This window comes from Danio aesculapii, chromosome 3 (genome assembly GCF_903798145.1).
Source record: "Danio aesculapii chromosome 3, fDanAes4.1, whole genome shotgun sequence".
Lineage (NCBI taxonomy): Eukaryota > Metazoa > Chordata > Actinopteri > Cypriniformes > Danionidae > Danio > Danio aesculapii.
In genome coordinates, this window is record NC_079437.1 from 54,967,060 (window position 1) to 54,989,875 (window position 22,816).

General features: G+C 40.6%; 1 protein-coding gene across 1 annotated transcript in view; it reads left to right on the forward strand.

Annotated features, from left to right (window-relative positions):
- Positions 1–22,816, forward strand: part of arhgap44a (Rho GTPase activating protein 44a) — a 155,003-nt gene that overhangs the window by 107,583 nt on the left and 24,604 nt on the right. Inside the window, 3 exon segments of the mRNA XM_056452821.1 lie at positions 8,429–8,446; positions 18,696–18,884; positions 21,969–22,337. Coding sequence (XP_056308796.1) covers positions 8,429–8,446; positions 18,696–18,884; positions 21,969–22,337 — 576 coding nt within the window.

Sequence of the window (22,816 nt, forward strand, 5' to 3'; positions counted from 1 at the left end):
GAAACACAGAGTTGGTTCCTAAAAAAAATTCAACTTCTGTATGGAAATGGTTCGGATTTTTACTAACAGACACAGCGCAAATAACAGTTAATTGCAAATGTTGCAATGATAAGATTTGCACGGCGGATAGCAACACAACGAACCTTTTTAACCACCTCAAGAGAAAGCACCCGAAAGAATATGCGGAGAGTCAAATTTTAAAAGGACCCCACGCGAGTACATCACCAGGTACAACCAAGCAGCCAGAAACGACAAGGCTTAAACAAACAACTCTAACGAAAGAAACATATCACAAAGGAACTCCGTATGAGAGAACGAGCAAGCGCTGGAAAGACGTAACTGATGCCGTGACATTTTACCTGACCAAAGACATGATTCCTATAAAGACTGTGGAAAATGAGGGCTTTAAAAGATTGTTCAAAGTCGTAGATCCACGTTACGAAATACCCAGCCGCAAATATTTTTCCTCCACTGCCATTCCACAGCTTTATTCAGAGTGCCGCAGCAAGATTCAAAATAAAATTCAAAACGTAACGTTTTTCGCTACAACGGCTGATTTAACAAAAATCTATGGAACTTAACAGAGTACAAAAGGTAGTTTACTCTTTGTATGTTTATTTTTCTTTTCTAAGCCAATGTTTATTTTGGGAGTTATGCTAAAGTCTGTGCACTTGCATTGACAGTTATATTTTTATTTAAACTTTATTTAACTTTTTAAAAAAATAAGCCATTTACATTTTTGAAGGTGTTGCTGAGGATCTATGTCTAATAAGCTGATTTGTTAGATTTGTTAAACAAATGTTCATTTTGATGGTACAGTAATTGTAATGCAAGTCTTGTTGAATGTTCTTTCTTTGCAGAATAGCACTTGCATTAAATCTTCACTTGATTAAAATATTCTTATACATACATACTAAGAGTATATTTTATATGGGGACATTAGTTTGGTTGTATTGTACCTTTGTAATTTGCAAAATATTCTTAAAAAACCAACTTAAAAAAAAAAATCGGGATAAAAATCGTGAATCGTGATTTCCCCAGAAAAAATCGGGATATGATATTTTTTACATATCGCCCACCCCTAGCTCAGTGTTTAGCACTGTCGCCTCACAGCAAGAAGATAGCTGGTTTGAGTCCCGGCTGGACCAGGGGCCTGCTTCAGTCAGGAGGTTCAACCAACTCAGAGTTTAAACTTCACGCACTGCTCCAGCTTGACATTGACATGCTGCTCAGCTCCCAGTGTAAGTCCCGGTTGTTAACATGCACACCGGAAAATAGCCGCGCTGCTCACGTGCTGCTCATGCGTCGTGAAACCAGCGTAACAGTCTTCTATGTGGAGGTGTCGGCACGCAAGTCGACAAAACAAAGTTTAAATAATATAATGATCTTATTTAGACTAAGCCTGGCTCTTTGTATGAAGCAAAAAGGAGGGATGATGAGTCAGGGAGGTAAGACTTAATAAACCTAATTCTCGGCCATAAGTCAGGTCTAAGACAACACACAACAGATAATTGTATAAAACATCTTTTTTTAGTATTCTATTGAATTGTCTAGAGAATTTCATTCTAATTAATTAATATTCATGCAAAATATTTCTTTAATTATCTTAGAATCAATCCAGTTGTGTCTTTAGATTGTTTTTCAGTTACATTTAGGATTCATTTCTGTTATTTACTTAGGATAATAATTGTATAATAACAATAAAACTGTATATATATATATATATATATATATATATATATATATATATATATATATATATATATATATATATAATTTTTTATTTTATTTTATTTTATTTTTTATTTTTGAGGGGGAGCTGTGCCCTAGTAGAGCTTTATGTCTTGCAACGCTCCTGTTTCAGCCTACATTTTTGTGAAATTAACATAAATTTGACTGCAATTTCTTGATAAAATGGACCCTATAACAGTGTGTTGGCAACATCTATCGTTCCTTTTCACAATAATGATATTTACAGTGACATATTATTGACGAATAAAGGATTATTTTTGTACATTTTCTTTATACAAAAACAAATAAATCCCAAAAAACAAGTTATTTATGATTTATAATCGAATACATGTGTCTTCCCTACATTATTTATGACCATATGAATGAATTTTCTGGTGTGGCCAGTGTTTCCCAGTACACTTTGTATGGTGTTGTACTTTTGATGTAGAGCACTCAGGATCAAGTCTAACCATGTAAAAGTGAAACTATGTTTCTAACCAACTTCTAACAACCTCCTTTTTGTACTAGCAGCTAAGCACTTACAGTTGAAGTCAGAATTTTTAGCCCCCTTTTATTTTTGTTTTTCTTTTTTAAATATTTCCCAAATAATGTTTAACAGCGCAAGGAAATTTTCACAGTATATCTGATAATATTTTATCTTCTGGAGAAAGTAAAAAAAATAAACAGGGGGGCTAATAATTCAGGGGGCTAATAATTCTGACTTCAACTGTACCTCCCTATGGGCGGCTTGTCCGCTGTTACCAGTTTGTCTAGTTAGCTTGCCATGTACGTCGGCGGACTTGAGACACAGAGAAAGGTTGACTGCGATGATGGGGTTTGAGTCTGGCGAAGAAGCGAGTAAGACAAAAACAAAAGCCAAAAAATAAAATAAACAAAAAAAGAACAGAGTGAGAATGTGGTAAAATCTGAAAACGTGATAATAATCGGGGGCTTATCTTTTTCTGCTATACAAAACACTGTTGGTTGGGTTTAGGGAAGTGGTTGGCGTTGGTGGGTGAGGGGGATCGGTCGGCCGGTCAGTCAGTGAGTCGACAGCGACCTCTGGTGGATTCACGTGAGAAGAGCAGGTGTAAAAAGCACTCGTGAAAGAAATTTGAAATCTTTAAGCATTCACAGTGCCCTCTGGTGGATTCGTGAAAACAAAACAAAACAAAAAAAACCTTCTGGGTCATGTTTGGTGCTCTCCAGAAATGTATATGGGGCTACGTTTTCTGAACGAGCCTGGGTTGACTATGTGGTCACAGTGCTCTTTTTATTTTGTGTTTGCTTTTGAAAACGTTAATGATTGCGTTTAGGAGTTTAGATTAGTAGTTCGCTAGGTAATCTGTACGACAAGCTCCACCTTCTTGAGAACGAGTACAAGGAGGACGTGTATCTGAAACGTACAACAAAACATACCTAGCACTGTAAAAAATGCTGGGTTCCACACAATCAATTTGTGTTTGGGCAACATGAAAGAATTAAGTTAACTTATTAATATTTACAAATTTAAGTTGATTAGACATAAAACAATTAAGCCCCCCCCCCCCCCCCTCCCACCCAAAAAAAATCTCAAGAATTGTGTTGTTTCAGCTCATTTTTAGGACAAATGGCGAACAAAATTTTCAGATTCACAAAAATGTATACAGCGAAAATGTTGGTCTAGGTATGTATTTCAGATGAGCCTGGGCTGGTATTTATGACAAAAACTGCAGTGATGCAAGTATTATACCAATCTATAGTTAAACACACACATTCTCCTCTGTTTCTGTTCTGAGTCTGTTTTGTTTTGGTCTGAGGATTGAAGGACATGCTGAAAAATGGAGAGGAGTCAACGTTTCTGTTTTCATATTACATTTAAACAGGACTGAAATGACCATATAATATAGCTTATGGAGCAAAAAGCAAATGTTTTATTATGCAGTAAACTTCTGTGAAAAGAGCTGGTCTCTCCTGCTGACGGATACGTGTCTTTAGTGTGGAAAGAGTGTTGAAGTTGTTTTCACATTGAGTGAGTGGGCTGGTTTTCTCAGACACGTGGCAGATGTGCCAGGCTGTGACTCATGCCACCTGCACTGCTCCAGCAGGTGGAAAAGTACTGCAGACTCCTTCCCCAGACTGAAATACTGCAAAACATTTGGCAAACACTGCTGACAATTTACATCATATTAACTGGGAAATGTGAAATTTAAATTAATTTATTTTAATGTTTTTTTTTTTTAAAGTTAAAGTTTTTTATTAATATTTTTAAAACATAATGTCATTATTTTCAATTATACAAATAATAGATCATGTACAATTTAGAAATAAATTATAGGTGGGCATAGATGATTTGTTTTTAGTCTAGATTAATCTCACTGTAATCTTGGAGTTAATCTAGATTAATCTAGATTAAAATGGCTCATTTGAATTCTGCCGAAGGCATTCAGAATATCTGTGCTACCCAAATAATGACTAAAAGTAAGTCTTTGAGAACGGGTTTCTCAAGCCAAGTGGCGCATTAGACCAGGGGCTTATCTCCTGTTTCCAAAATGCGTCACAAACTGCTTGAGAAACTGTTCTAATAAAAATTGGTGATGAAAATTAATAATGTTCATTAAGATGTACCTGTGTTTACTAACTGTTTATTAAATTAAACATTAATTGTGAACTGTAGGCCTACATAAGCTCATAACATAAAGTCATAACTGAACTAAACAGAAAAGGAATTAAGACGTGGAGTATGCATATATTAGTGGCATTATTGAAGTAAACACCGCAATCAAACTATTACCGTTGTGTAGGACTTTTCGGCATATTTTCCACAGGTTGTCAGTAAAGAACCGCACACGCACACACACACATCGCGAAGTGCAGAAGTTTTTTTTTTCATTCGGTGTGCGTTATTTAATTTCATACCACTCTCACCAATCCTTACCCCTTATTTGCGTCTAATACCCCAGTTTGTCATGGGGGCATGAATGAAATGTTTATGAGTGAATGTGAAACTGCCAAACTGCAGTTAAAGTCACCCAAAATGACAGGAAACACTTACATAAAAACACTTCACGTAAACACCTTAATTATATTATTGTCTATTAAGGCAAATAACTATATTACAGATGTCCATGTAATCGTAGTCTGTTGTGTCTTTTGAAGTAAGTGAAAGATCCAGAAGGGCATCCTGCTGATTTGATTCAGAAGGGCACTTCTTTGTCAGACGACTTATCGGTTTGATTTTCATTTACCGTCATTCATTTTAAAAAGCAACCGGTCCATTTTATTTGTATGTGTTTTACTCGAACGCATAAACTCTACAGGTGTCTGATAGTTAGATGTAGAGCTAACATTAATCAGATTCACTCTAGTGAACTGCATCCATTTTAGCATGTCACATTTGATGTGGTAATTTCACAGTAGGAATACACAGAGGTTCAAAGACTTGTTCTCACCACCTACAGTGCAATTCGGCCAGGTATACATCCGCGCTAAAATATCAAGGTGAAAGTCATCATAGCTTGCGTAGAATAGATCCAGCTCCCAACCCAAGTTTGTGAATAGATTAACGGCGATATTGTTTTTATCGCCGATAAGAGTGTCAGGTTAACGCAGCACGTTAACGCCGATAATGGCCCACCACTAAAATAAATACAATTTACGTATACAATATTTACAACATTTCGCACATAATTACTTGTGTAAGGATTTAAAGCAATATTTTAAAATGAAACGGTATATATTATTAACATCCCCCAATTATTTTTAAGAAATTGGCAGCACTGTAACTGATTATTTACTTACTTAAAAAAGTCAGTAAACTGATTGCCTTAAAAGTGACAAGTTGACTTTACTTATAAAAGCAAGAAAAACCCATTGTAACTTGTAACTGTTAAGTTGATTTAGCTTTATTTTTATAAGAACATAGTTAATTTTGAGTAAAGTCAACTAACTGTTTAAAGGCAAAATGTTTACTCATTTATTTGAAGTAAAATCAACTAATATTGTTTACAGTGAATGTAAAAACCAAAACAAAAAATAATCATTTATTCATTTTCTTTTCGGCTTGTTTAAATATCTGGGGTCACCTCAGCGGAAGGAACCGCCAACTTATCCAGCACATGTTTTTATGCAGCGGATGCCCTTCCAGCTGCAACCCATCACTGGGAAACACTGGGACAATTTAGCTTACCCAATTCACCTAAACCACATGTTTTTGGACTTGTGGGGGAAACCAGAGCACCCAGAGGAAACCCACGCCAACACGGAGAGAACATGCAAACTCCAGAAATGCCAACTGACCCAGCCGGGGCTCGAACCAGCGACCTTCTTGCCGTGAGGCTATTGTGCTACCCATTGCGCCACCGTGCTTACCCTTATAATAATCAGACAATATATAAAGACATTGTACAGGTTTTTTTATACTGTAAAAAATGAAATTCCTTCATGTTGTCCCAACACAAAAATCGATTAAGTTAACTTTTTTTTTAAAAGTGTATTGAACATAAAACAATTAAGTTGTCCCAACAAAACTTAAGAATTGTATTGCTTGTTTCATATAAGTAGTTTGAAAAAGCAGCGGTCACACTTTATTTTGATTGTACATTTGTTGAGTTTAAGTAACATTGCATCTACATGCCAACTAATTCTAATTAGATTATAAGTAGGCTGTTAGGTTGGGGTTAGGGTTAGGGTTAGTGCAAGTTGACTTGTACTTGGAAAGTTTCTTATAGTCAGTTTAATGTCTGTTGAAGCAGCAGTATCAACAGATATTAAGCAGACAGTCTACTAATACTCAAATGGACCATCAAAATAAAGTGTTAACGTCTTTTGTCACAGTTTATTTTGATGGTCTGTGTGTTGAATTTAAGTTACATTGCATCTACATGCCAACTAATTCTAATTAGATTATAAGTAGACTGTTAGGTTGGGGTTAGGGTTAGGGTTAGTGCAAGTTGACACATACTTGCAAAGTTTCTTATAGTCAGTTTAATGTCTGTTGAAGCAGCAGTATCAACAAATATTAAGCAGACAGTCTACTAATACTCAAATGGACCATTAAAATAAAGTGTTAATGTCTTTTGTCAAACTTTATTTTGATGGTCTGTGTGTTGAATTTAAGTTACATTGCATCTACATGCCAACTAATTCTCAATAGATCATAAGTAGACTGTTAGGTTAGGGTTAGTGTAAGTAGGCATGTACTTGCAAAGTTTCTCATAGTCAGTTAAATGTCTGTTTAGTAGCAGTATCAAGAGATATTAAGCAGACAGTCTACTAATACTCAAATGGACCATCAAAATGAAGTGTTACCAAGTCTTTTGTGTCTCCAGAATGTGTCTGTAAAGTTTCAGCTCAAAATACCTATCAGATTATTTATTATACCTTTCAGAACATTGCAATTTTCTGCTCTGAATGCAATGTACAGTAGCTGTTTTTGTTGCCTGTGCCTTTAATGCTTGTTCTCCCTGCCCACCGTTTCCACGTGCCTGTCAGAGTGTGCCTCAATTTCCAGTTGCGTGCGTCAAATAAACACCACAGTGACAGAAAGGAAGCAGATCACATGTTACATTCGTGAGAACTACTACAGTAGGAACTTGATTGTAACCCAATGATTATTTGATGTATTTGTTGTGGAGTTAATGCAAGCCTTTCTGCGATAATGAGTGACACACTATGTTGTTACAAATTTCACGCACACACACACACAGCGCATGCGTTTAACTTTGCGCAAAAAATGTGACAGGATATTCGTTAATATCCACTGCTGTGTGGATATCCGTAATGTTAATATACAAAATAAACCTGATTTAACATCCACAAACTGGGATTGAAGCGTCTTCTTTTATAATTGTACTGACATTCGGCTGTGGTGATAAAGTAAACATGGTAAAATTACTGTAAATCATTTCATTTTAAAAACGCTTTAAACTTGTAAAACTCATTCTTGATCACATTTGATGATGATTGATGATCACAGAGAGCTGAACAGATCTTTTAATCCCAGTTGCTTTGCACATGTCCTGTCTTGTGGATATGATTATACACATTACTATGGAGATATGTTAATACGTGGCTGTCAATCAAATCGGTGGGCGGGGAAACCGCTCTCCTACATCACGTTGCGGTGCGCCTAAAAACCGAAGGGATTTGGATTCTATTTTAACGTCAGGAAATTAAAAAAGAGACTCATTGTCTTTATATCACCCCAATATGACTGTGGATACACCATAACTACACACAGTTCTGTTCAAACAGCTTACAAAAGATGATTTTCATCATAGGTGCCCTTTAAATAATATATTTAATAACAGAATCTGCATTTTTGGGTAAACTTGCTGTTTAATCCTGATCTTCAAGCTCTGCTATTTAGTAATAAAGGCCACATTATCCACGCTGGTAGAGTTAGTTTGGGGATGTGTTTCAGGACTGATGTGTTTTGGTAAAGGGGAAGCTGAGTGTCTAATTGTGTATGTCCACAGCTCTCGGGTTAAAAGCAATTAGAGTAAATGAGGTTTAATGGCGCTGCAGTGGGCCAGAGTGCCAGCTGCTCATTTAGGCTGACATGTTCTCACCTCTGGACCGCCCTCGATCCTCCAATCCCTGTCTAACTGCACATGTCCTGCACCACACCATCCTCATGTCATTTCACACTGCTCTTCTTACATGCAAACTCACCGCACTTCCTCTAAACTCATTATTTTATCTTCACCTAATGCAGCATTAGGAAAATTCAAAGGTACTGTGCACCTCCTTTTCTGTAATAACTTTTAATACCTTACTTAACAAGCATTGCATTCTATATTGATTCCTGTGCATTGAAGACACTATTGCTATGAAGTTATATTTTTCATAAAAAATATGAAAAAATGTGTCACTGTTTTCTTTAGCACTGAATAAGCAATGTAGGTGTTTCATTATGTGAATATTTCACAATAGCACAGATTGTGGTGTATTTTATCAATAAAACTACCTTAGTTAGCATGCAGAACTTTTTTTTTTAATATTCAAAAGAATATACCAACTTAAACATGCATACGAATCTGAATTCCAATACAATTAATATCTGCAGTCATGTAATACTCATACAGGGTTGATAATCTGTCAAGGAGAATTGCTATTACCCTCTGACGCGTGATGTTTATACAGTTATACAGTGTGAAAAAGTGTTTGCCCCCTTATTGATTTTATTTTATTTTTTTGCATGTTTGTCACACTTCAATTCAATTCACCTTTATTTGTATAGCGCTTTTACAATGTAGATTGTGCCAAAGCAGCTTCATATTAAAGATCATTGTAAATTGAAACAGTGTAGTTCATTTTTCAAAGCTTAAGTTCAGTTCAGTTTAGCTCAGTTCAGTGTGGTTTAATAATCACTACTGAGAGTCCAAACACTGAAGAGCAAATCCATCGATGCAGGGCTCCACAGATCCCGAACCATGCAAGCTAGAGAGAGAAGCTAAAAACTTCACCAATTGGCGAAGGTGAAGAAAAAAATCTCGAGAGAACCAGGCTCATGGGCACGATCATTTCTCCACTGGCCAAACGTTTTGTGCAGAGCTGCAGTCCAAGTGCCGGAGGCTGGAAGCTGGACCTCAGTGAAGACTCGTCTGTTCCTGGAGCATCACAGGAATCAGTCTCATGCTCTCCACTCCTCCATGACCACCACAGTAGCTGCTCAGGATACGGCCTGGTCCAGGATATGGAAATCTTGGGATCATCTCGTCACTGGTCTTGGATCAGATCAGTGGCACTGCATTGTCTGAGGGTCTCAGGATGAGTATCCCCAGGTGGAAATAGAGAATAAAGAGAATAATTAGCGTAGCTGCTGTTCATAGTGTATATAAATGAGATGAAGAAACCTGTGTGGAGCACATTCATGTATCATACCACTAAGTGATGCTTAAATCTAGTTTTGAACACTTTAATGTTTCAGATCATCAAATACATTTAAATATTAATCCAAGATAGCAATAATTGAGATAGTAGAAGTAAGCACATCATGCAGTTTTTAAATGAAGGTTTTTATTAAACAAAATCCAAATTTTGATCACACCTGAGTTCAATTTCGCTAGCCACACCCTGGCATAATTATTGCCACACCTGTTTGCAATCAATAAATCACATAAGTAGGACCTTCCTGCCAAAGTAAAATGGACTAAAATATCCTTAAAAGCTAAACATAATGCTGAGATCCAAAGAACTAAAAAAGAAACAAATGAGAAAGAAGAGGTTATGAAGCCATTTTTAAAGCTTTGGGACTGCAGTGAATCACAGTGATATCCATAATCTATAAATGGCAAAACTATGGAACAATATGGAACCCTCCCAGGAGTGCCTGGCTGAAAATAAATTACCCCAAGAGCACATTGAAAACTCATTTAAAATATCACAAACAATATACAATGAACTGCAGGCCTCAATTACCTCAGTTAAGGTGTCTGTTCATGAGTCCACCATACAATAGAGATGGGACAAAAATGTTCCAAGACAAGTTCCAAGACAAAAACCACTGCTAACAAAAAGCATAAAGACCTGTCTTGGTTTTGCCAGAAAACGTCTCAGTTACTAACGTAACCCTAATGTAACGAGACGTGTGTCTGAAAGACACTTTGGCACTTTGGGAGACTCTTCTCGTCTCTGCAGGTGCCAGTGAATAATCATCAGTAGAATATATAACTGGCACATGCAAAGCGAGCAGTTAGATTTTTAGCCTGCTGAAGAGCCAAACATTCAGCTATCAGCTGGAGACCCAGCTGATGCTATTCAAGGAACAAGGGTTATGTTAGTAACCGAGACAATCCGCCTTAATGGGAATTCTCTCATGGGAACTCTTTTGGAAGAGTGTATGGAAAACGCCACAGCAACAAAGTGTGTCACGCCCTGAAGTGAAGTTTGCAAAGCATAGCGTGAGCGCACAATCACCAAGGGTGCTACGTTCCAATGTCCCCTAGGCCCTTAATTACCATTACATGCGAAAAATTTTGAAGAATTTAGATTTAGATTGACATAAATGTGCTTTTACCTAGCTAATGGTAGTCTAGGGATTTTTAGATGGTTGGGCAAGTGTGCCAGTCCCTGAAGGGGGAGGATGCTGCTGAGGCCACCTGCTACCCAAATGGGGAGACCTGATGGCAAGATAGACATATGGGCTAGCCCTAAAAAGAGGGAGTGCTACATATCATAAGCTGATTAGTAGGTAGGGAGGACACGGGTCCGCCTGAAAAGTGGGAACACACTGTGGCTGAAAGACATATGTGAGATCGCCAATGGGGACCACGCATAGCTGGCACCAAACCCCAGCACACGGGTAGACAAAGAGTCTGGGGGCCTCAGAGGAACTCTCTAGGGTTCACCAAATGGCGAACTCGCTTAACAGGGCAGAATAATTGCATGTATCTCTGGGTTAGGTAGCATGGCGCAGCAAGCGTTTTTGACACCAAGCTTAATTTCCTCCTGATTGACCAGGGTTTCCCAGTAATCAGGAGGAAATGGCTCCACTCGAAGATTATTTAAAATATCAGAACCCTGTTTCAGAACCCTGCATAGGTGCCAGAGGGTGCCCCGTCACAGAGAAAGGAAGTACTTCCTTTTTTTTCTGGCAATTCGTCAGGGAGGGCCATCGCGAGGAGTGTGATTTCGGAAACTTTATTCTGGTTGGGCCATGGAGGCGCAACGAGCAAGACCCGCTCCTCTTCTCCCTGACCTTGCACAGAGTCTGTGCGAGCAGGCTTACTTGGGGAAAAACGCATATTGCACAAACCTGGGGCCAGCTGAGAGCCAGCGCATCGTGCAGAGCAGGGAAAGCAGCTGGCAAAGGGCTGCTCAGGAGAAGCCGCAGGATGACCTGGGTTTCTTTGAAGCGTGCCCATAACATGCTGGACCGCACCGGGGTGGAGTCTCCATTGTCTCGGGAACATAGCTGTTGTGAGAGCATGTAAGCTGGCATGGTTGAGCTCGTCCAGGATATGTATGGCACGCAGCAATTTGGGCGCATGACTCCGGAGGAGTAGATAGCAAGACAGCTGAGAAATGCGGCGGAAGCGCATATTACACAAATGATTGATCTACGCTATCGCAGCCATGCTGATCATCCTAACAAACACGTGTTTTTGCTCCCACGCTGGTAGGGACTGGCAGAGAGAGAAAAACACTGCCAACAGCTCCAGGCAATAAAAATGCCAATGCAACCAAAGTCCGGTTTACGAACCTGCACTTGCATTCCCGATACACACAGCCCCCGAGCCCATACTGGATTCATATGTCAGAATGACAGCATGACTGGACACCTGTTCTAAGGGCACCCAGGCCCATAGAAGGCAATGTCCATCCAGAGACTGAAGGTGTGGCAACATAACAGGGTAATGGTCACCTGGTGTGTCTCCATGTGACATGTCTATCTAGGGACTCAATCAAGAAGCCATCCCTAAAGTGGTCTCATATGAACAATTTGAGTGCCATGATAGTGGCTACAAATGAGACAGGGGTGGTATGGCAACGGCTGCTTCAAATACACACCTGTAATCTCGGGAGGCAGACAGTGAGTTGAATCGCATAGCCAAGTCTGGCCCTCCAGCCTCAGAGTTGCTTCGTAGTCCTACTCAGCGCGATCACTAGCCAGTGGAACGGGCTGTGATGGCGGAGGATCTTGGATCCATGGGAAGAGTCCTCTCTGCGAGTAACAGCCAGTGCGGATGGGTCCAGCGGAATAGCAGTCTTCTGAGCCCACCAAGAGATGACCTGCTCCATCGCACACGACTGATCTCTCACCACCGAGGACTGATAAGGTAATGTCACCAGCAGTGTTGTCGAATAGGCCTACTTGAGATATGAGCATTCCAAGAAGTGAACTTTGTCGGCATGGCGCATATTTACCAGGGTAGGTCAAAGGTGGCATTTCCAGATCACTGTGTGGCCATCATCTTCCACAGGGCATGGGCAGCCAAATGGCCCACGATGGTGTGGGCTCTGGCCATGAAAGACACAGAGAGCCCTCTTGCCTTGGTCTGGGGTCTCAGCTTACTCCTCCAGGTGGTTGCGCCCACCACTTAAGGAATAGCTTCATACCCACTGGCCACCTCGCCTTCAAGGGAGGTGAAGGCGAAAGCCCACAAGGACTGAGTAGAGAAAAAAACGCACTCTATGCCCGTGTGTGCTCGCTGTGTGTCCCCCAGAAGAAGGGGATGGCAGCTGGAAAGATTAATCTTATATCAGCCCACATCTCGCATCCCTCTAGTCAGTCTGGCGGTGACACTGGGGAACAAGCCATCTCCAACCTTACTGCCGAAGCAACCCGGGTAGTGCAGCCATCATATCCGACTTGAGAACTGTGACCATGCATTGCACACCGTAGGGTGGTAGCGATCCCGTTCTGTTATCTAAAAATGCCTCTGATGTCGCGATGGGCATCTGATCTCTGGTGCCATCAAGTGGAGGTGCGGGCATCCTGGGGGATGAACCACCACAACCACATAAAGCTTATATAGAGCGCGCTGTGGAGGAGTAAGGGGTCCGTGGGCCTGGAGGCAACAGAAAAACCCCCACTGTGATCCTCAGATCTGCCTGCGTGCTAACCCGCACTGGTAGGAATAATGCTTTCTTGATGAAATCAGCTTAGCAGAGATACTTTTTCAGTCTCTAGTGTGAGGCTCTAAAGCGAAAATCCAACTGCTCATTCTGCACGCGCCAGTTATTTACTCTACTAATGATTAATCACTGGCTCCTGCGAAGCTGGGCTCAGCCAACTCATTAGCCGCGTTTCCACTATTTCCACGAGCGAGCCAAGGCCAGTCGCGTTTCCACTATCACTTCCGGGGCGTAATCGGGCCAAAGCGGGGCTTCCTTGGGGCCAGCGTCCGGCCTTTTTTGGCCCGCCGAATACCTTGGGCCAAGGAGGGCCAACTGGGGCTTCGGGGCAAGGTTACGTACAAAGGCGGAGTTTTCCTGTCAGGTAAAGAGGAGACAAGATGCTTTCTTCCCTTACATTTGTTTTGCTATCGCGCTTGATCAACTCACTAAGAAGAAGAAAAAAATCTGTGTTCGAAGTAAATGCCACCGAACTCGAATGTCCTTATCCAGGGATCGCTGTCTGGCCTTACACCAACAGACCACAAACAGTAAAAAAGCAATCTCTTCGGTGTTCTCTATCTTCCAGCTCTCGTAGTGATGCCAGGTTGTGTTTGTGGTTATAATTTGAGTTTTTTGTTCCCGCTGAAGTGGGCGGGTTGTGTGACGTTTGATTGGTCGTCTAGCGATCTCCCAAAAGTGTCTTCCAGACACATGTCAGAGTTCCCATGAAGGGGAACATATTGAGGATCACCAAGACTTTTGGGAAAATACTGTGTGGACTGAAGAGAAAAAAAGTTTAACTTTTTGGAAGGTGTGTGCCATTGTGTGTGGTGTAAAAGTAACACCACATTTCAGAAATAGAACATACCAACAGTATAATGTGGTGGTGGTAGTGTGATGTTGTGGGGCTGTTTTGCTACTTCAGGACCTAGAAGACTTGTTGTTGTAAATGGAACCATGAGTTATGCTGTGTAAGAAAGAAAACCTGAAGGAGAATGTCCGGTTATCTATTAGTGACCTTAAGCTGAAGCTAACTTGGGTTCTGCAGCAGAACAATGATTCAAAGAACACCAGCAAGTCCAGTTTTGAATGACTAAAAATAAAAAATAAATAAGACTTTGGAGTCAAAGTCTTAACCTGAAACAAATTGAGATGCTGTGTCATGAACCTTAAAAATGTGGCACTGTAATGGCCCGTTTCCACTGAGTGGTACGGTATGGTTCGGTTTGTTACGCTTTTATGGCCGTTTCCACTGTCAAAAGGCGTACCGAACCAAACCGTACCGTACCACTTTTTCGGCACCCTTTAGAAAGGGTACCAAACACGAGAAAGGGTACCAAAAGGCGGAGCTAGACGCGCAGCTGAATGCTATTGGTTTAAAGAGAGGTGTCATTCGCTTACGCAACAAGCCAGAATGAAAACAAAAAACCTGCCATGTTTAAAATACACGCACAGCCGACGAGCCGAGACATTACAGCAGAATTATATATACAAATAATAACGAGCCATGGTCGACCTGGGCTTAAACAAACCTTGTCGTTGTCATGATGAACAGCCACAAAGCCAAGAAGAAGAGCAGATTTACCCTGTGCCCCGAAGTTTTTTACGAGCCAGTCTGAGGCGCGAGGGGTTTCGCTTTTTTGCTTGCGTTCGTCGCGCGTCTATATCTGAAATAACAAACTTCTTGAGCTGATGATAATAACGTGCGCTTGATTATTGACGTGCTTTTGAAACCTGATCCTGTCAGACACTGACAAACGCGAGAGTGAAGCGCGAAAAAAACAAGGGAGGAGCCGGAAAAAAAGGAGCACATTATTTTCCAGCAAACATGAACAAACTGCCTTGTTTAACTATTATTGTTATTATCACCTTTTGGACTAATATGAACTCAGAATGATGGAATTGTTCTCTAACAGAGGCTACATGTGCTGCTGAAGATTACAGACACAGATGAGAGGTTTTCGCTGACTGTAGGCTATATTTTGGGTTGTTTTTGAACCTAAATATGGACGAAATGTCTGCTGTGTGTGTTCTTCTGTAGTTGATAACATATCAGAGACTGTATGTGTTTATATATGTTCATTTATTTAGTTATTTAATATAATTACAGACGTTACAGTAGTCTGTTTCGCACTGTCATTGATCTGCAGTTATAATCAAATCATGTTCATAGAAAAGTTAGTAATAAACATTTCTACACAAGTATTTATGTGTAAAGCATCTGTGTTGTGAGAAGTGCTTCTCATATGATATGTGAGCGACCTGTACAGCTTTATTTTAGACATTTCCTCGAGCAAGAATGATGTCGACTAAAACTTTCTGTCATACACCACGCCCACCAAAAAGGTACTCTTGGTAGTGGAAACTCAAGCTTGATAAAAGTGACCCGTACCAAACCGAACCGTACCGTACCGTAACAGTCAGTGGAAACGAGCCATAATAGACTCATTGGAAGTTATCAAAAACGCTAGAGTGCAGATGTTGCTGATAGGGTGTCCCAACCAGTTATCAGGTTTAGGGGCAAACATTTTCTCACACAAGACTATGTACTTTTGTGTTTTGTTTCGAAACTGCATGATGTATTTACTTGTGTTTTCTTTGACTAATATTTAAACATTTTTGGATGATCAGAATACTAAATTGTGACAAACATGCTAAGGAATAAGGTCAGTTAGGGGCAAACATTTTTTCACGCTATTTTATGTGTATATATAAGAAGAGTTCAGATGCATAATCATATGGAATATTGAATCACAACATATCATGCAGTGGTAATGAACCAGTCCAGACACATCATTTCACAAATACGAAATATCATGTGGACAAAAGAGCGCATGGCTGAGAAAACTTAAGGACACATAATATTAAGAATATTAAGGACACAAAGACAGTATGATCAGAGTACAGTACCAGTAAACCAGCCAGATGACAAAACCCTAACATATGCAACCCTAAAACACATGATGATTTAAAGAGGAAAAAATTATGGTTAATAGTCAAAAATATTAACCCATATCACCTGTATGTACTTAAACAACACACATGTTGACGTCATGTGTCAGAGGGTTAATGTACATCTAGTATATGTTCATTTAAATGAGGGGTTCTCAACTCTGGTCCATCAGTTCCACTTTTCTGTAGGGTTTTTCTGCAACCATGACCTGCTTGTAACTTCACAAGCTGCATCTTAATTCAGAGACTGCATCCTTCAAAGTCCAGGAAGACTGACCTGAGCGTGGTGAAATGAGATGGTCTTGCCTACAAATGACTGACACTTTTATTTGACTTTTTATTGATTTTAAAAAATAATTTACCCAAAATGATTGATTATTAAGTCACCAACCACTTGATCCAAGCTTGATTGAGTTCCGTTCTTCTGTTGAACACAAAACAAGATATACTGAATACTGTTGGATAAAACAGCCATTGACTTCCATAGTATTTTTGTTCCCACTGAAGTTCTGTCTATTTTTTTTCCTTTGTCTTCAACAGAGAAGATAATCTGAATCAGGATTGGAACAAGGGAAAGATGAGTAAATGATGACAACATTTAAATTTTGAGTAAACTTTCCCATTAAATGTGTAATCTTGGTTTTCCTTTAAAAAACATCTAGTCATAATCTGTCTGCAATGAGTCTTGCAATGTACTTGGTCAGAGGTTCCCACACTCAGTACTAGAGTGCCGGTCTCCTGGAGAGTTTAGCCTTGGTTCAAATTAAATCTGCCAAAAGGATTCTAGTATACCTAAGATCTTGATTAGCTGGTTCAGGTGTGTCTAATTGGGGTTGGAGCTAAACTCTGCAGGACACCAACCCTCCAAGACTGAGTTTGGGCACCACTGTACTAGGCAATGAAAGATCATTTTGAGACTACATTTGAAGGAGCCTGTGAATTAAGACAGCCTTCGGTGTGCTAAGATGATGCAATTAGGCTTTAAGGGATGCAGCCTAAGAATTTAGACACAGTTACAGTAATCCAGGAGACTTCGGCTGTTTCTCAATTCCAAAACTTATTTAAAGAGAATAAACTTGCGTTCTCATGGAGGCTAGTTTTGCCAGGTTACCTTGGAAGAACAAAATGGAAAGGAAATGAGAACACAGAGCACATCCAGAATGTAGATATACTGTGATCTTATTGTTGGTCACATTAAATAAAATGCTGAATATTATATATGTGCAAAAGCCTTGTCAACCAAGCTGCTTTGTACAATCCAAATTGAATCTCAGTAAACAAATGCCTTTCCACATGTTTACAATCTATCTCTGAATGGTAATAAATAGTGAATAAAGAAGTTTTTTTTTTTTATTTTACTTCAGATTGCAAACAATCATGGCCGCCATATTGAAATGTTGTTCCAAACCAAAGTGTTGAAATCTGGCCAATTTGAAGAGCCCTTTGGAATGAAGGATTTCAAAGGGTACAACTGATGGACACTTCAGGCCTTCATGATCCTTTGAGGAGGGAGGATCCTTTTGTTTGGTGTCGAAAAGCGTTTTCATTCAGAAGTGCTCATCCCTATGTCCTAATTCTTTCGAAGCTGTCACTCTGCAATGGTATAGTGTAAATTAGTTTTTTTTATTTAGGTTTTGTATTGGTTTCAATACTAAAGTCTCAGTTTTCAGTTTCAATCTCAGTTTGTTAATATTTTTTTCCAGCCAAAAAAGAATATTGAGTAAGTGCGGGGCTTTCTTTTGCACATTGTTGTCTTATAGCCAACTAACAGTTAGAGGGGCATGGTTAAGGATATAAGTATACAGTTGCTATAGAAGCTATAGAACCACCACTCCAAATGTGACAGCAAATGGTCAGACTCTGATTGAAGATTATCAAACCGGATATTTTTTGCAGCAGATTAACTTGCATGGATTAATAATTCATTTTAAGAATAACAATGTGAACTCACAAAATAAACATTGTAAATTTTGATTTCACAGTCTTTACTGTAAATTATTCATTGATATTGGTTTTGATTGTTATGATTTAATGTAATGTAATGTCCATTTGATGGACCCCAGGATAATACCATACCTCAGTAAAATACCTTGGTAGTGGCTAATGGAGATCTAAATAAACAATAAACAAACTGGAGGTTAAATTCTTCGAAGGGATTAGGGCTTAAGGATGAGCATTCGAATGGAATTTGGTGCAAGTCTGCATTCGATGCACTCTGCACTTGCTTTCTTGAGTATTGAAATTGAACATTTACTGCCAGTTTATGATGAAATTCAACACAAGGATCTAAGTTAGCTTTAGAGCTAATTTTTAAGGAACTGTCCTTGATTAGCCTATTTAGGTGTGTTTGACTAGAGTTGCAGCTAAACTGTGCAGAATAGCGTAACTTAAGAACCAAAGTTGAGAACCCCTGTCCTAGATGTTGTGTTTATTGGTTGTGTTGATAGTTTGTCTCTTAATATGGACAGTGTGGGTGTCAGAGTCATGGACACCTCATGGGTGAAGGGCAAAAGCACCTCTACACTGGCCCGTAAATCCTCATCCACACCTCCCAGTGGTCAACCACCTGGATCACCAGCAGACACCCTGATCTCAGAGCAGGCTGGTGAGCTGGCAACATCTCCAATCCCCACCCCCCCTCCTGGAGACAGGGGCAGGTAAAACCCACCGGACTCCCGTCATCCTCTACCCGTTCTCCACTGTCATTCCAATGTACTGTATATGCATTTCACAATCGCGCTACTTGCATTAACTAACTTGTGACATCATTGTTTTCATTCAGCTATTAACTCTCTTGCTTTTCTTGCATTTGTGTATTAATGACACCATTTCTTCTGCTCTTTCATGCTTTTGTTGTTTTACTTATTGTTTTATATATCTATAAATAAAAGATTTTTTTTCTACAAAGTGCAGTCAATATGGCCGTGCACACACTGCAGATGAATACGGTTGTTCGATAGGACTTCATTCCGGAATTTTAACTCAGACTTCCGTTTACTTTTAGGCCACTATCACACTAGACTTTTCGGTCCATCGACTTCCATTCATACGCATGCGATTGCGCCAGCCTGAAAACGTAGTCTTGTGCATTTTACGTTTCGCTGCATAACAACGTTTTACATTCGGCGAATTCACATAAATGCGTGAAACCAACACCAAATATGAACTCTCGGTAAAAGAATCGTTTATTTTAACAGTTTCGCATCATCCTTTATATCACACGCCTTTTCGCAGCACAATCCAAATGAATTTTGCATGCGCAAAAAGTCTAGTGTGACCATGGCTTTACTATGTAGTGTTTACAGAACCCAACTCAACAACTAGATCTTGTAGTGATTGATTAACTGAAAAATTAGCATTGAGTCATTATTTACTCTCCTGAGTGTTGTTTCTTTCTTTGGAATTTTTAAAACACCACTTGTCCATATAATGTCAATAAATACAGACCACGATTAAGCTTTGGAAAACAGGTAACATTGTCCTAGAATGTTTTCATGTGACACATGTTGTATACAGAGTTTTATTCCAAGTGTTTGAGAATATAGATTTTGTTGATAAACAGAATGAAATCAAAGGTATTTAACAAAGTCCTGCGTATAGACTAATGACTAAGGTCAGGATTAAAAAAAAAAAATTTATTAAAAACATTTTGAGATGCTTTACAATTTTTTTTTCCAAAACACCAGGGTGAGTAAATGATCATTTTGCATTTCTCATTTATAGTTTTAAGAGTGACTCCTGTATTCAGTTTCGAGGAGTGGTGTTCAAAGTTCAAATTCAGTCCTGGAGGGCCACTGTCCTGCATTGGTTATCCCCCAACTTGACTTAAGACACCTGTCTGAAAGCTTCTATCCGAGATTATCTTACTACAGCAGTGGTTCTCAATTCCGGTCCTTGGGCCCCTCTCAAACCCCCCCTCCACAATTTGCATGTCTTCCTTACTTAACACAACTGATTCAGATCATCAACTCGTAAACAGATATCCATGAACTGATCTTTGTGTGTCAGATAGGAGAGACATACAAAATGTGCCGGCTGGGACGGGGGGATGGGTGGTTGGGGGTTAGGGGTTAAGGCTGCTTTATACTTCTGCATCGAGTGACCCATAGCACATGCCTTGAGCGTAGTCATGCATTTATACATATATACAGCGTGCTATGCAATGATACTTGGGATGTTAGATGGCAGTAGGTTCTTATGTTCCTCTTTGTCGTATTTCTGAATGGCTGTTTTGTTTATTCTGAACGCTACATTAATGTGCAAGTAGCTAAAACTGGCTTATTCAGAGGCGGGAACTGGCAGACGTGCAACAACTTTAATCAAAAGGTAAACACAAAACATCTGGTGCTCCTTTATGGGACTCAACACTTGCAATCACTTGCTCCATCAGGCTCACGGCTCTCAGTACCACCCACACTCGGCACAGCTACCAAGTCAACCAATCATAGAGCTTGCGCTACTCGTCGTTGCTACGTGTAGTTACAATTTTTGACAGGTGTGCGTCAGTGTTGGCTTCAGTCATGGTGAGTCCTATGCGACCATATGCGCCTGACCATATGCGTGCGCTTGATGCAGAAGTATAAATCAGCCTTTAAGTGGGCCGAGGACTGGAATTGAGAATCACTGTACTACAGTGAGATGCAAGAAACTATTACTTACAATTGCAAAAAATTTAATGTTAACTTGGTCACAGCCAATCACATAATGATTTCCTCTCCTCCTCTACAACCATAAGAGGTAGCATTAGCCATTATGCCAAGTTGGCTTGCCTTCCATAGGCTTTCTTTCAAGAGTAACAAGTAACCCTCCACCCCAACCCCACATTCGTCACCATCACAATCATGTCAGTGTGAAGCTTCAGACATGCCCTCTGTCAATCCTTAAAACCTTGTGAATGGGGTGTAAGAGTTAGCTGGTTCAGTTACATTTATATAGGGTTGAAGCTAAAATGAGCAAGGCATTGGCCCTCACGGAGAAGGACATGACATCTCTGATTTAGAGGAGTCACTCCCGGATTTCAACATGGTTGATCCCTTTGCAGTGTGTACAGGCCCATATTTGTCACAACTAGGTAGGATTAATTTAATGAATGTTAGAGATTCTTGCTGTGGCTTCTGATCCATTCAATTTCACTAACAATCAATCATTAGGCCATATTGTAATCATACATTAACAAAGTGAAGGTCACGCCATGGTTCAGTCATTGCAATAAGGGTTTGCCATGGCTGATGATTTGACTGGCTTACCTCCTCGCTCTGACGCTCTTTCAGGCAATGAAAGGGTTTTTGTGTCTGTGTTTAACTGCTCTGGGTTTTCACCATTTTAAGAGTCCTTGGTTTCATCGCCACCTCTAGATAGAATATTATATATTCCCCAAACCCTCTGGCGTTTGGTTTTTTAAACCGAAGTAGATTTTACCTCGGTGCAGTGCGCAGACACAAGGTCATTCTCAATGCAATTATCTGTTTTCTTTTTGATTTCAATGCATCGCTGTGCTTTTCCTCACAATGGAGTCAGGCGCCTGTATTTTTCGTTGCTAAGCTTGCTGTTTGCCAAACCTGTCGCTCATTGTTGCGCGCTAAACTGGCTAAATGCTCACAAACATGCAAACCAAAGGATCCAGAGAGTATTGTATGACGCTAGAGAGCCACAGCTGGAGCTAAACATCAACTTTTGCGCTGTCCCAGTTGACCAGAGCTCTCTCTCCTGTGTTTGCTCTTTATTGTTTTCAATATCTGCAGCTCAGATGACGTGTCGCCCAATCGGCCGGATTCCTCACATGTCTATGTGTCCCACGTGGAGGAGCGGCCACCCCCTCCGTACCCTTCCTCGTCCTCTCATCCTGGCCCTCACCATTTCTACCCCAAGCCCCCTCCCTGCGCTCGTCCCGTGGCCCCTGGCCCTGAGTCTCAGCCTCCTGCCTCTCCGCCTCCACCCCTGCGGTGGTCTGGCTTTGCCCCGCCCCAACCCCAGTCCCAGCCCCAGCACCAGCACCAGCTCCAGCACCAGCTACCACCCCCTTCCTCCTCCTCCTCATCCTCCTCTTCCTCACTCGATATCAACTCCAACCCCAAGCCTAGCTGCCTGCACTTCCCCAAACACGGCCCTGTGTGTGACGCACCGCATGCCTCTATGCTCCATGACGTCAATTCTTCGCCCCTCTACATTAAAACCCCTCTCGTGCTGACCCGCCACGACCCCCCTAGCCTCCCCTCTTCCGCTCCCCCGCCGTGGGCTGCCTGTCCATGTGCCCGTGAGAGAGGACCCCCCAGGCTGACTAGGTAAATACCGGCTGCCTGCGGCCACCCCGCCTTCGCAACACACTGGGACGGCCACCAGGGCTCCCCACACTGTCTGAGCGCTCCATACTGGCTACTCCATCTTGTGTTTTCTACTTGCTTTGTAAAGTTATTGCTTTTTCAGCCTCATCACGCAGATGCTGTAACATTCTCATTGTCCGGGAAAGCCTGAGGTTGCCTAGCAACTGAGGATGTTACTTGTGTTTAGTGAAAGTGGATCCTTCACATAGAAATCAATGTTGCTTTATAGGGTCATCGAGATGTCATTCTTTTTTCCAGTTTTTCCTCTT